General features: G+C 33.6%; 1 protein-coding gene across 6 annotated transcripts in view; it reads right to left on the bottom strand.

Annotated features, from left to right (window-relative positions):
* Positions 1 to 680: 680 nt before the first annotated feature.
* The window catches only part of HACE1 (HECT domain and ankyrin repeat containing E3 ubiquitin protein ligase 1), a 123949-nt gene continuing 112378 nt past the window's right edge, over positions 681 to 12251 (bottom strand). For 5 of the 6 annotated variants that reach the window (XM_023205917.2, XM_026454415.1, XM_023205919.2 and 2 more), the window contains 4 exons: positions 6418 to 6516; positions 6066 to 6136; positions 2872 to 2985; positions 681 to 2332 (listed from right to left, as the gene is read on the bottom strand). In XM_023205917.2, coding sequence (XP_023061685.1) covers positions 2230 to 2332; positions 2872 to 2985; positions 6066 to 6136; positions 6418 to 6516 — 387 coding nt within the window. In that variant the 3' untranslated portion in view covers positions 681 to 2229. The remainder of the gene's footprint in view (positions 2333 to 2871; positions 2986 to 6065; positions 6137 to 6417; positions 6517 to 12251) is intronic. The other variant, XM_023205918.3, reaches the window with a different exon arrangement.

The raw sequence follows: 12251 nt of genomic DNA, 5'->3' as shown, positions 1-12251 counted from the left end.
TCAGTTTCCTGTACATTCCCTATATTATATTCTTTTCGAGTGTTTTCTGTTTTCTTCCTTATATGAGACTACCATGTTTTAAGAATTGAGTCATTTTCCTATTAATATAATCTTGGTTTTCCCAAAGGTGAAAATCTAATCATTTTTCTATACTACCTTGCATTCAACATATCCATCTACATATACAGAAGAAATTGTGAGAATGGAGTAAATTAGAAAGATGCTACCTCTAAATAGTATTTTTAATCTTTGTAAAATCTCTTTATATTAACTACACTCTTAAAAATGTGAAAAAATAAATCCTGAAATAACCAGATCTATATTTTAAACTAATCAAATTCATGGTTAAAATATATATATGTGTGTGTGTGTGTGTGGGTATATATATATGTGTGTGTGTGTGTGTGTATATATATATATTTTTTTTTTTGAGACAAAGTCTTACAGGCTGGAGTGCAGTCACACAATCATGGCTCATCACAGCCTTGACCTCCTGGGCTCAAGCGATCTCGCACCTAGCCTTCCGACCACAGGCATATGCCACCATATCCAGCTTATTTTTATTTTTTGTAGAGATGGGGCTTCTTACATTGTCTAGGCTGGTCTTGAACTCCTGGGTTTAAGCAATTCTCCCACCTCAGCCTCTCAAAACGCTGAGATTACAGACATAAGCCACCACACTCAGTTATTTAATATTTTATTATCTATCTCTTTTACATAACTACTTGCAAAAAAACTAATATGACAGAGTCAATGTATTGTATGGCTATAAACAGAAACATATCTGTAAACATTAGTATTATAAGCAATATAATATTAAAGGTGGTTATCTATTTGAAAACTCAGAAGGCAGTGACTTCTACAATTAAATTTCAAAAAATCAAAACATAAAACATTATTAGCTTCAGTTACTATAAATAAAGCATCTGAATCTTAATTTTAGAGCTAATGGTAAATTTTAAATAATTCCTAAATTTCATGTAATCTGTTAAGATATATTTTGTTAACATTTAGAAAAGACAAGAGAACCAAAACCAATGTATTAAAGGAGCTTTATATTTAGCAAAACTTTCAACTTACATGTCTCTCAAACATTACTGACAAACATAATGACTGCTTATGAGAAAATTTGCATATGTCATTCTACAAACAGTGATGTCATTAATATACTATTTTTAGTTTCCAAGGGAAGATCCTAAGCATTACAAATCCTTCCGTTAGCATTTCTTCATGTATGCATGTTCCTACTTCCTGTTCAAACATATGCTGTAACTATTCAAGTCTGTCTTTTCAAAATAAAACTGATTACCCAAAAATTCAAAAACCCAACACCCAAGTGATATTAGGCACATATCACGTGAACTTGACAATCTAATGACGAAAAGCAAATTTAAGAAGTAAAAAAATTAACATATTTAAATTATAATTTGCACATCAGATTACTTTTTCAGATGTGTCAAAGCTCACAGATAAAAGTAATGAAAATAAATGTAGTAAAATACATTTTAATTTTACCTTCATTATGAATTAAAATGAGGCATAAGAAAAACATTGAGACATAATATGTACATATGGAAAACTGGCCACTGAAAGATGTAAATAATTCATACAATATAGTGTAAGCTTTAATATATAAATCAGATGTCATTTCAACTGTTAGTATCAGTCTAAATTTTACAATGTGTATTAAAATATTAAAATGCTAAAAAAATCATTGCAATATAGAATACACTGTGGGAAAATACATATTTGTGACTTTATAGACAATCTAAATTAATCCATTCTATACAATAGTTTTCTAAAATATAAATGGCACTTTACATGCAAAAGAACATACCAGCTGGATGACCTCATATAATACATCAGAAATTAGGAGAAAACCTCCTTTTAACAAGACAGTTACACAGCAGAGGTGGAATGTAGAATCAGATTTTGCCTTAATACAATCTTGGATAAAATTAATTACGAAAAAGGACAGTCTCTACTACTTTCAATTAGCATTTTAAAAAATAAAATCTACTGTGATTTTATATTTTCTAATTGTATCACAAACAGAGAAAACATAAAAGGGAAAAGACAGAAACAGAAAACCTGATGATCTTTTATAAATTTGAAGCATCAGCCCTGCCTATGGGTTGCATTTAGGCTGCTTTGTTGTTGACATTTTCCCAAATTACTTCTGCCATTCTGAATTGTGCATCAGCAGTCAGATGAGTTTTCCAGACTTCATTATGCCATTGTGTAACCATAGCTGCCACAATGTAGTGCCACAAGAAGTCTGTCCTTGAGTATTTCTTTACTTGGGTATTCAGGTAACTTGAGCATGTTGATGCTTTAAAAGAAAAATACACCACCATTAAACAGGAAATCTATAAAATTTCTGATTGTTTTGTCTAGAAGTGAAAACACTACTCAAAATTAACATAAAACCATCCTCTCAAATTTGCATTCAAATTGAAAAACCCTAAAGTGGTATTTAAAAAGAAGAAAAAATCTGCTGCATTGCAGTTTCTTTCAGCATGCAAATGCAGTGGAAGAAAGTAAGTTCTTTTCAGCTTAAAATAAATAAGCAATAGGGCAATTTAGTTTGAAGTGATGGTGTGTAACTCAGTGCTACTTATGATAGTGTAACGTCGGTGATACTTGAACTATAGTCAATTACATTGTAGGGAATCAGGGTTTCCTCAAACATTTTCCCTCCCAAAAACAGGGGCACAAAAAACTACATAATTAGTTATCAATGATTCCAAAATCCTAGAGAGAGATCACAGCTGAGGTTTTTCCTCTCAATGCAGCAACAGTTAGACCTCTGATCATTCAAAGTTAATCAAAACAATTTGTAAAGCATTTAAATAAACCAATTGAACATACCATGTGCTTGAAGTTGGTAAAAGATTTGGAGTATATGGCACAGCAGCGATTGTAAAGTTTTGCAATCCACTTCCACCCATGATATTAGCAAACCCACCATGTGGGACCCTGGAACTAAGAGTTTGTATCTTAATACATTGTAATCATGAAAGAAAGATATTTGTGACAGATAAATTTCAAGTTCTAAGTTAGGGTAGAAATATATCCAACTCTACGACAATGACAACATGACATTTTTTAGTCTACAAAACCCCAACTCATTACTGTAAATTGCTTTGTGATTAGTTAGCAAGCTTCCATGGAGACACCCTCCACATTTCCATAGCTACACTACGCTTGCAACTGGCCACAGCACATACCTCAATATTGCATTTAGCATGCTACATTTACAATTATTTGCTTTCATGTGGCTCTCTATTGAAGTGGGGCTTATTTGAGGGCCCAAACAAGTCATATTTACATCTATATCCCTGGGGCTAGCAAAATGCCTGGAGTAGACATTCATTAAATTGTTAATACATTAATATTTGATTGATTAATTCAAGCAATAAATGCTCTGACATGTAATCCAAATGATTTCCTTGTTTGTGAAAAATATCTAGGCCCTAAAGGTTTTTTGTTTTGTTTTTCATAGTGGAAAAACTGAAAAATTCTTTATGTTCCTCTTTGATTTGATATTCAGAATATCAAACATATTTTTCAAACATCACCTAACATAAAGAGGCCACAGGAAGGCTAACATATAATGCATAACACATCAGTAGAAAATTTAATCTTGGGTACATGACTGTAGAGGATGTAATTACAACTTCTCAAGTTCTATATACATCGAAAATAAAATTAATATTTCTTCTAAAGTTAGCCTGTGTATGTATCATGATTAAACTGATACTAAAAAACATTCTATTGCTTTTAAAATGAGGTGCTGTAGTGCTTTTTGGATAAATTAGAATAATGACAAAGGAACATTTAGTGTATAGATTACTAAATATATACTTGCAAACATCTGAATAATTTAAAATACTTTCTTAAAAATATGATTTATAAAATAAAGCACAGTTTAGTTCACCTAAAAACAAAGTTGAACCTCAAATAGCCTAAACAGTCTAGAAAAAAAAGAACAAAGGTGGCAGACTCACATATCCTGATTTCAAAACTTATTACAAAGCTGTGGTAATCAAAATAGTGTGATACTGCCAAGTAAAGAGACATATGAACTAGTAGAATAGAATAGAGGCCAGAAATAACCCCTCACATACATAGTGAAATGATTTTCAACTAGAGTGCCAACAACATTCAAAGGGGAAAAGACAGTCTTTTCAACGAAGTGTGTTGGGAAAACTGAATATTCACTACAATGAAAATGAAGTTGGACCCTTACTTTACACTAAGTAACTTAAAAACTAACTCAAAATGGGTTGAAGACCTCAATGTAAAAGCTAATACTATAAAACTCTCAGAAGAAAATGTAAAGGAAAAGCTTCATAACACCGGATTTGGCAATGATTTATTGAATATGACACCAAATTGATATCGAGAACACACAAAGAATTCCCACAACGACAACAACAAAAAAAACAGACGCCTGAGCTCAAGTGACCTGACCGCCTCAGCCTCTCAAAGTGCCAGGATTACAGGCACTACTATAAATGTCTTATCTTTAATACCAAAATAAATCTTTAATACCTGAAACAGTGGAAAGGGTTTTTGACAATTCAGAGTAATAATTCCTCATTTTAGTTATCTTTAAGCCATAAAAACAGGATATATTATTTCCATATTATCATAAAAATACTTTTTACTTGCCAGTAACAAACTGCAAGAGAAGTACCGTGCCCAGACTATTAATTTATTCTTTAAAATTAGATCTATAGTGTGGCCCCAACTATTTTTCTAACTATACAGTAAAAAGACTAAAAAAAAAAAAAGCAAAATGTTAATTGTCGTTATCTCTAAATAGTGGGATCACTTAACATTAAGGATTTTAATTTTCTCCTATTTTCTCCATTGTCCAAATTTCCTACAATGATTAAACACTACTTTTAAAATTAAAAACATTTGGATTTTAAAAATTATAGGCCAGGCATGGTGGCTCACGCCTGTAATCCTAGCACTTTGAGAGGCCAAGATGGGTGGATCATGCGGTCAGGAGTTCAAGACCAGCCTGGCCAAGATGGTGAAACCTCATCTCTACTAAAAATAAAAAAATACAAAAATTAGCCAGGTGTGGTGGCAGGCGCCTGTACTCCCAACTACTTGGGAGGCTGAGGTAGCAGAATCGCTTGAACCCAGGGGGCGGAAGTTGCAGTGAGCCAAGATCAAGCCACTGCACTCCAGCCTGAGGGACACAGTGAGACACTGTCTCAAAAAAAAAATTATATATATGTATTTTATATAGATACATATTCATAATTATGGTTTTTAAATATGCAGAAAAAACAAAGAAGTAAATATATCAAATTGTTTACAATGGTTATGGCTGAAGGACTGTGGTTTTTCTTATTCTAACTTTGTTTTCTAACTTTCCTAGGAGAAATATGCACATTTATAATGAAAAAAACTAAACTACATTTTGATAAATAGAAGATAAAATTCTGTTATCCAAAATGAAAATCAGACTTTTTTTTTTTTACATCTTTCAGAAATATAAGCTAAAAGATGGTTAAATCATCTAGTTTTCTAATATCTATTATATTTAACTGGTTTCAAAAGTGAACTTTTCAGAGAAGTATGGTACCACAAATTAATTTTTAGGCCATGAATCTTGACACTTTAAAGTTTACTTTGAATTACAGAAAAACTGTTGTGTATGGGTAACATAGAGTATGTGTATGAGTTACCCAGGATAAACTGAACTGCCTTACTATTAAACCAAACCAGCAATATACAAATATTAAACATTTGGCTACTATCCTTGACCGACCCGCAGAGCAAAAAGATTTCCAAATTATAAAGTGCAATATACTAATAGTCCTAATTGGTGATCCTTTTTAATATATCAAATAAACATGATTGATCACTACTATAAATGTCTTATCTTTAATACCAAAATAAATCTTTAATATCTAAAACAGTGGAAAGGGTGGTAAGTTACTGACAATTCAGAGTAATAACTCCTCATTTGAGTTATCTCTAAGCCATTAAAAGCAGAATACATTAAATTATTTCCATATTATCATAAAAATACTGCTTACCTGCCAGTAACAAACTGCAAGAGAAGAACTCTCTCCTCTTGAGTAATGTCTTCTACAACTTCCCAGAACCACTAACAACAACAACAAAAAACTTAGCTCATATTTCACAGCAACTGCAGACTTCTCAATAACAGAGAAGTATGTAATCTTCATAAAGCACATTTTATTCTATGAAAGTCGTTTACCAAAAATGATTTCATGCAAAGCTTTCATAGGCACTGTTCCCACAAGAATAATTTGGGGAAACACTTTACTTTGTTAATTAATGTAAGTTTTCATTCAATAGTGCTGAAAAGCTTACAAAATTAAACAGCAAACCTTAACTTCATTCTAAGCTCTAGAGAAATTTTACCTGAATAACTGGATCTTCTCTTTCATAGCCACTTGTGTATTCTGTATTTTTTATCCAATCACTCACATCAATTTCTGGCATGCCAGAAAGCAGTAGCTCCTTGGGGGAAGAAGAGAAATATTTCAATAATTTTCTTTAGGGAAAAAAGTTATTACATTTAAATGGTAAATTTGCCTTAATTAGAAACTAATCCCACATGAAACTGATACATTTTTGTGACAGTTCCTGCATGTCATCAATAACAAGCATTACATGAGAGAAAATTCTTGACGCTGATAATCTCAAATATTGTAAGATGTAGAGATGTTTCCACATTGACACAACTTCATTAAAACATAAGAGATTATAGTTTATGTTTATGTGTGAACATATGCAACAACAGTTTATGTGTGCAAAAGTTTTATGAACATTATCTTTGATTTACTTTATATTTTTACAACTCTTTGCAAATTTGTTAACTTCTGTAAGGAGACAGTATTCTCAACATGGAAGTGACAACAAAGACCTGAATAAATACGTGACTACACAAGGGGAAAAGCATCAAGAAATCCTTATCATGAGGAAAAAGGAGGTAATATAAAAATAGTTATGATTTTTAAAAAATATTTAGGCCTTTTAGGAATTCTCTTCTGGAATAATTTGGATCCTTTAAAGTCAATTTTCTCCAAAGTCAAAAAAAAATTCAATTTTCCTAATGACTTGATAGGTTTCTTTCATACAGGAAGATAATCAAAGACACAAAATCTCAATCATGTAAGTAAAAATTAAATTAAGAACGGCAAAGTATTTTCCTTTTTGTTTTCCAAGGGAAAAGAGGACATGAAAAGAGCCTGTCCACTTCTCTGAATCAGTCCATATTTCACAGTTAGATATGCTTACATAGACAGGGGAGGCAATGATTGGCCTACACTTCACATTGATGAGCCAGAACATCCATCAGGATTTCCTTTTTTTTTTTTTTTTTTGAGACGGAGTCTTGCTCTGTCGCCCAGGCCGGAGTGCGGAGTGCGGTGGTGCGATCTCGGCTCACTGCTAGCTCCGCCTCCTGGGTTCACGCCATTCTCCTGCCTCAGCCTCCTGAGTAGCTGGGACTACAGGCGCCCGCCACCACGCCCGGCTGATTTTTTTGTATATTTAGTAGAGACGGGGGTTTCACCATGTTAGCCAGGATGGTCTCGATCTCCTGACCTTGTGATCCGCCCACCTCAGCCTCCCAAAGTGCTGGGATTACAGGTGTGAACCACCGCACCCAGCCAGGATTTCTTATTACGGGGATGTAGATACCGTGTGATTCAAAATCATGTCTCCTATAGTAACTACTCATAACATATAGCTGACCTTGTGCCTTAAATAAGATTGATATAAGGCAACATCTGAGAACTCTTGAGGGGTTCCGAGATTTTTCTGTGGGTCCAAGAGGTTCTCCCTTTTCCAACTTATCTGTATAAGGTTGGATTTTCTTCATATATTTCAACCAAACAACATATCAAAACAGATTATACACAAAAGCAGTTATAAGGGCCCATTTGTCTTCTATTAAGCTAGACATTAAAGAAATTTGCAAAACTGTAAAACAATACCAGTCTTTCCATTATTTGTTTTGTTCTAGAAAATGCAATTTTAGTTTTTCAAATGTTCTCTATATTAACATAATAATGGATTATTTTATGTGAATAAAATATTTTACATTTGTTTTAATTTCAAGTACAGTAAATATAGATTGACATAACCTACATAAACAAAAACTCTTTTGTTGCAAGGGGTCCTAAGACCAAAGTTTTAGAACTGCTAGTATAGGGTGTGTTTTAGTCCTTCTAGTAACAGTATTATAGAATCCTCTTCCTAGATGAAGACAGTCTAGTTAGTCTACATTGACCACCCCCAAATACATTATCTAGCTTCCTTTGCACTGCAGACTGGCTGCTTTGCCTGCTGGTTCTCTTGCCAGCTGGCTTTGGATTGGGTTTGGAGCCTGGGAAACACAGGCAGTTAGTTTGGAGGTGAGGGTACTCTCTGCTCCCCCACTGCTTCAGCACCTCTTTGCAGTAGCTATGGCTCCTCAAGTATGGCTACCACCAGGTGGGCCCTCCTTGGCGGTTCAGGCTCCCACGGGGCTCTTCACAGTAATTCCTCTACCTGTCTCTTCAGTCCTAGGGATGATAAAGGCTTTCCCTGTTGCCAGTCTGTGGATGTCTCACTAGACCTTGTTTATTCTTAACACTGCCCATACCTCTGTAATAGTCCCTTTGTTAAAGTTTCAATATTTGAACCATCTGGAGAAATTCTGTTCCCTGGCAGGACTCTGATACAGGTTTGTTAAAAGGGAGTGGGATAGGCTTTACGCATGTCTTACAATTCATGAGTTTAATCCTTTTCCCTTCTAGGCTGAAGATAAGCTTTTAATAATATTAAGTATGTTTTCATTATTCATAATTATGAATAAAAATGACTAATACTACATTCTCTCAAGAAATTTGAAGCACTTCATGAATATCACATTAATTGTTACAATTTTTTTTTGAAGAAGACGATGAAAGGATCTTTATTATTCCACCTAACAACTGGGCAAAAAAAGTTACTAAATTGACCAAAAACAAATAGATGAAATGAGAATTCCAGAATAAAAAGTACATATAATAAAAATTTTAAGTCCCAATCATTTTTTTAATACAACAAAATAACTGAATTCATCTGTGGGAACTGTAAGTTATATAACTCATACTAATAGTTAGAAACTGAATCATGCAAGTATTCATAGCCATCAGCTTACCCAGCATCGCATGACTCAACGTTTTTATATTCTGGTTCGTTCTTTTTTTTTTTTTTTTTTTTTTTTTTTTTTTGAGACGGAGTCTCGCTCTGTCGCCCAGGCTGGGGTGCAGTGGCCGGATCTCAGCTCACTGCAAGCTCCGCCTCCCAGGTTTTACGTCATTCTCCTGCCTCAGCCTCCCGAGTAGCTGGGACTACAGGCGCCCGCCATCACGCCCGGCTAATTTTTTATATTTTTTTAGTAGAGACGGGGTTTCACCGCGTTAGTCAGGATGGTCTCAATCTCCTGACCTCGTGATCCGCCCGTCTCGGCCTCCCAGCGGCTTGAGCCACCGCGCCCGGCCTATTCTGGTTCTTTCATGGATAAATTCACAAGCAGCACAGTATGGAAGAACAGTCCATACTCATCTCTTGACTTAGGATTGCCTCCTATCTACAATGGATGACTATACCTCCAGTTCAGTACACTGGAGCTATTCGATACCTTCTCCTCACTAAAACTCTAGAATTTAACCTGAATCTTTTAACTCAGATGCACATCTAGCTTAGACGTTTACACCACATTTTTTACAAGTTTCCGTTCTCAGTGTAGCATAGCACTCCCCTATGAAAGACACAAAGTCACACAAAAGGTTCTGAAGCCAAGTCCCTCTGATTACTCATGCCACCAAGAAGCAGACTGAAAACACTGATGAGATCTGAGGTCAGCGAACATGGGTTCATATAGCCTACCATTAACACATGCTCTGTGACCATGAACAAGTTCCGTATCTTCTTTGGCCTAGTTTTCTCATCTGTAAAATGGGGACAATCGTACTCACCTCAAGAGATTTTTTGTGCCTTTTAAAAATTAATACATATAAAATACTTGGCAAATACTAAACGCTTAATAGTAATTATTATTACTGCATAAATCAAGACCATGCCTACAATGTTGCTCTTGCCAAATGTGAATCAGCTCAACTTAGTAAAGTCAGAGTCCAAGACAAACTAGGAATCCTGATCTAAATTTTAATGTAAGAGCTACAATTAAAAACTTACCAGTAACAGACCTAAATGTGAAAGATAAAGGAATAAAGCTTTTAAAAGAAAACACAGAGAAATATCTTCACAGCCTTGGAGAAAGAAACAGTTTCTTAAACAAGACACAAAAAGTTTCTTCCATTAAAAAAAAAAAAAAACTGATAAACTGAATTATGTTAAACCCCAAAATTTTTATTCACTGAAAAGACCTGAGTAGAAAATATTCATAATACATATATCTGACAAAAGACTCTTATAAAAGAATACATAAAGAGTCCTACAAGTCAGTAAAAAGAAAAAAAAAAAAAAAGAAAACACAATAGAAAAATGGACAAATTACTTAAATAGACACTTTGAAAACAGAGTACACAAATGGCTGTAATCATAAAAGGTGTGTAACTTCATTAGCTACCACGTAAATACAAATTAAAATCTCAAGGAAAGACCACTACTGAATTACCAGTAAGGAAATGAAAAAGATGGAAAATTATCAAATGCTAGTGAGAATGCAGAACACCCAGAACTCTCACACCTACTAATGGGAGTGTAAATTGATGCATCACTTGGGAAACTATCTGCTCTTATCTACTGAAATGGGATACATGCACAGCCTATGTCCCAGCAATTCCACTCCAAGGCATATAACCTACAGAATGCATACTTAGGTTTTCCTAAAGGCATGTTTGTAGCAGCAGTACTTGAAAGAGCCTGAAACTGAAAAGTACCCACTAAATGTTCATCAAGAATAGAAAAGACTAAAGGAAACTGAAATGCTATACAGCAATAAAAATGAACAAATTACCAACTGCATGCAACAATATGTATGATTCCCACACAAAAAAAGTTGAGCTAAGAAAGCCAGATAAATTCTATTTACATAGTTCTAAAATAGGCAAATCTCATCTATGATTTTAGAAGTCAAGAGAATGGTTACTGTTAAAGTGGGAGAATGACCGGAGGGGGATGACAGAGTGACATACACGGTGCTAGGATTTCTGTTTCTTCATCTGGGTGTTAATTTCAAGAGTATGTTCAGTTTATTAAAACTTATCAAGCTATACATTTATGATGTGTGTCCTTTTCTGCATGTATATTATAATTCAAAGTTTTATAAACTTATTGATATCAGTAAATTATAAGGCAGAGTTTTCATCAATTATTTTTGTTGTTGCTATTTGTTTTTTACATAAAGGTTCAGCAAATAATTAATTCTCTGTTTTGAATTTCAAAAGGCTAATTTAATCCAAGCACAGTACAGGAAAAGTCAGATTTCAGTCAGGTCTAATAATATAATAGCTCGAATAGTCCTCCATTTTTAAATGCTGAAAACAACTTCTACTGTTACATAAAAACTAGATGAATCTACGCTAACTGAAGCCATTAACTGTACAACTAAAAAACAATCAAAAAAACCTCAAAACTTACATTTAATGAAACTAAATCACAATGAACTTCAAAATTAATTAGCAAATTTTGTTCACTGCTAACATATACTATGAATGATAAATTTAAAATACTGATACATATGTAAAATTAAAGGTATATATCAGTGTCTGTATCCATATACTAAAATGAAAGGCATAAGGTAAAACTAATTTTCTGAGATAGAATAAAAACTAAATAAAATATTTCCACTGATCTGGGACTTACTATTCCAAATTATATTTTTTTAGATAAGAAAGCAGCTATATTCTATTTAAAATACTGTGCTTTATTTAGATTTAGACAACTCAAAGAGTTTAAAAATAATTCTCCAAATTACCAAAACTAAAGAGAAAAAGAAAATGGAGAAAAATGCAACATAAATCATATAAAATTAGAAATCCTGTTGGATCACAGTACAATAAAGGCAAATTAAAGTAGCAAAACAAAACATTCATTAGGGAGTACAGGACAGCAAAGACGATGGACTCTATAGGTTTGAAATAAATAACTATAAAATTATATATATGGCAACATAAGAAACTGGAGAAGAAAATACTATACAATAAGAAAAACCTTCTTAATTCTCTTTAGAAGTTTAAGAAGTTAGTATCAGCGCC

This window comes from Piliocolobus tephrosceles, chromosome 5 (assembly GCF_002776525.5).
Source record: "Piliocolobus tephrosceles isolate RC106 chromosome 5, ASM277652v3, whole genome shotgun sequence".
NCBI lineage: Eukaryota > Metazoa > Chordata > Mammalia > Primates > Cercopithecidae > Piliocolobus > Piliocolobus tephrosceles.
The sequence above is the reverse complement of the archived record's forward strand: the minus strand, read 5'-3'. Positions and strand labels throughout refer to the sequence as shown.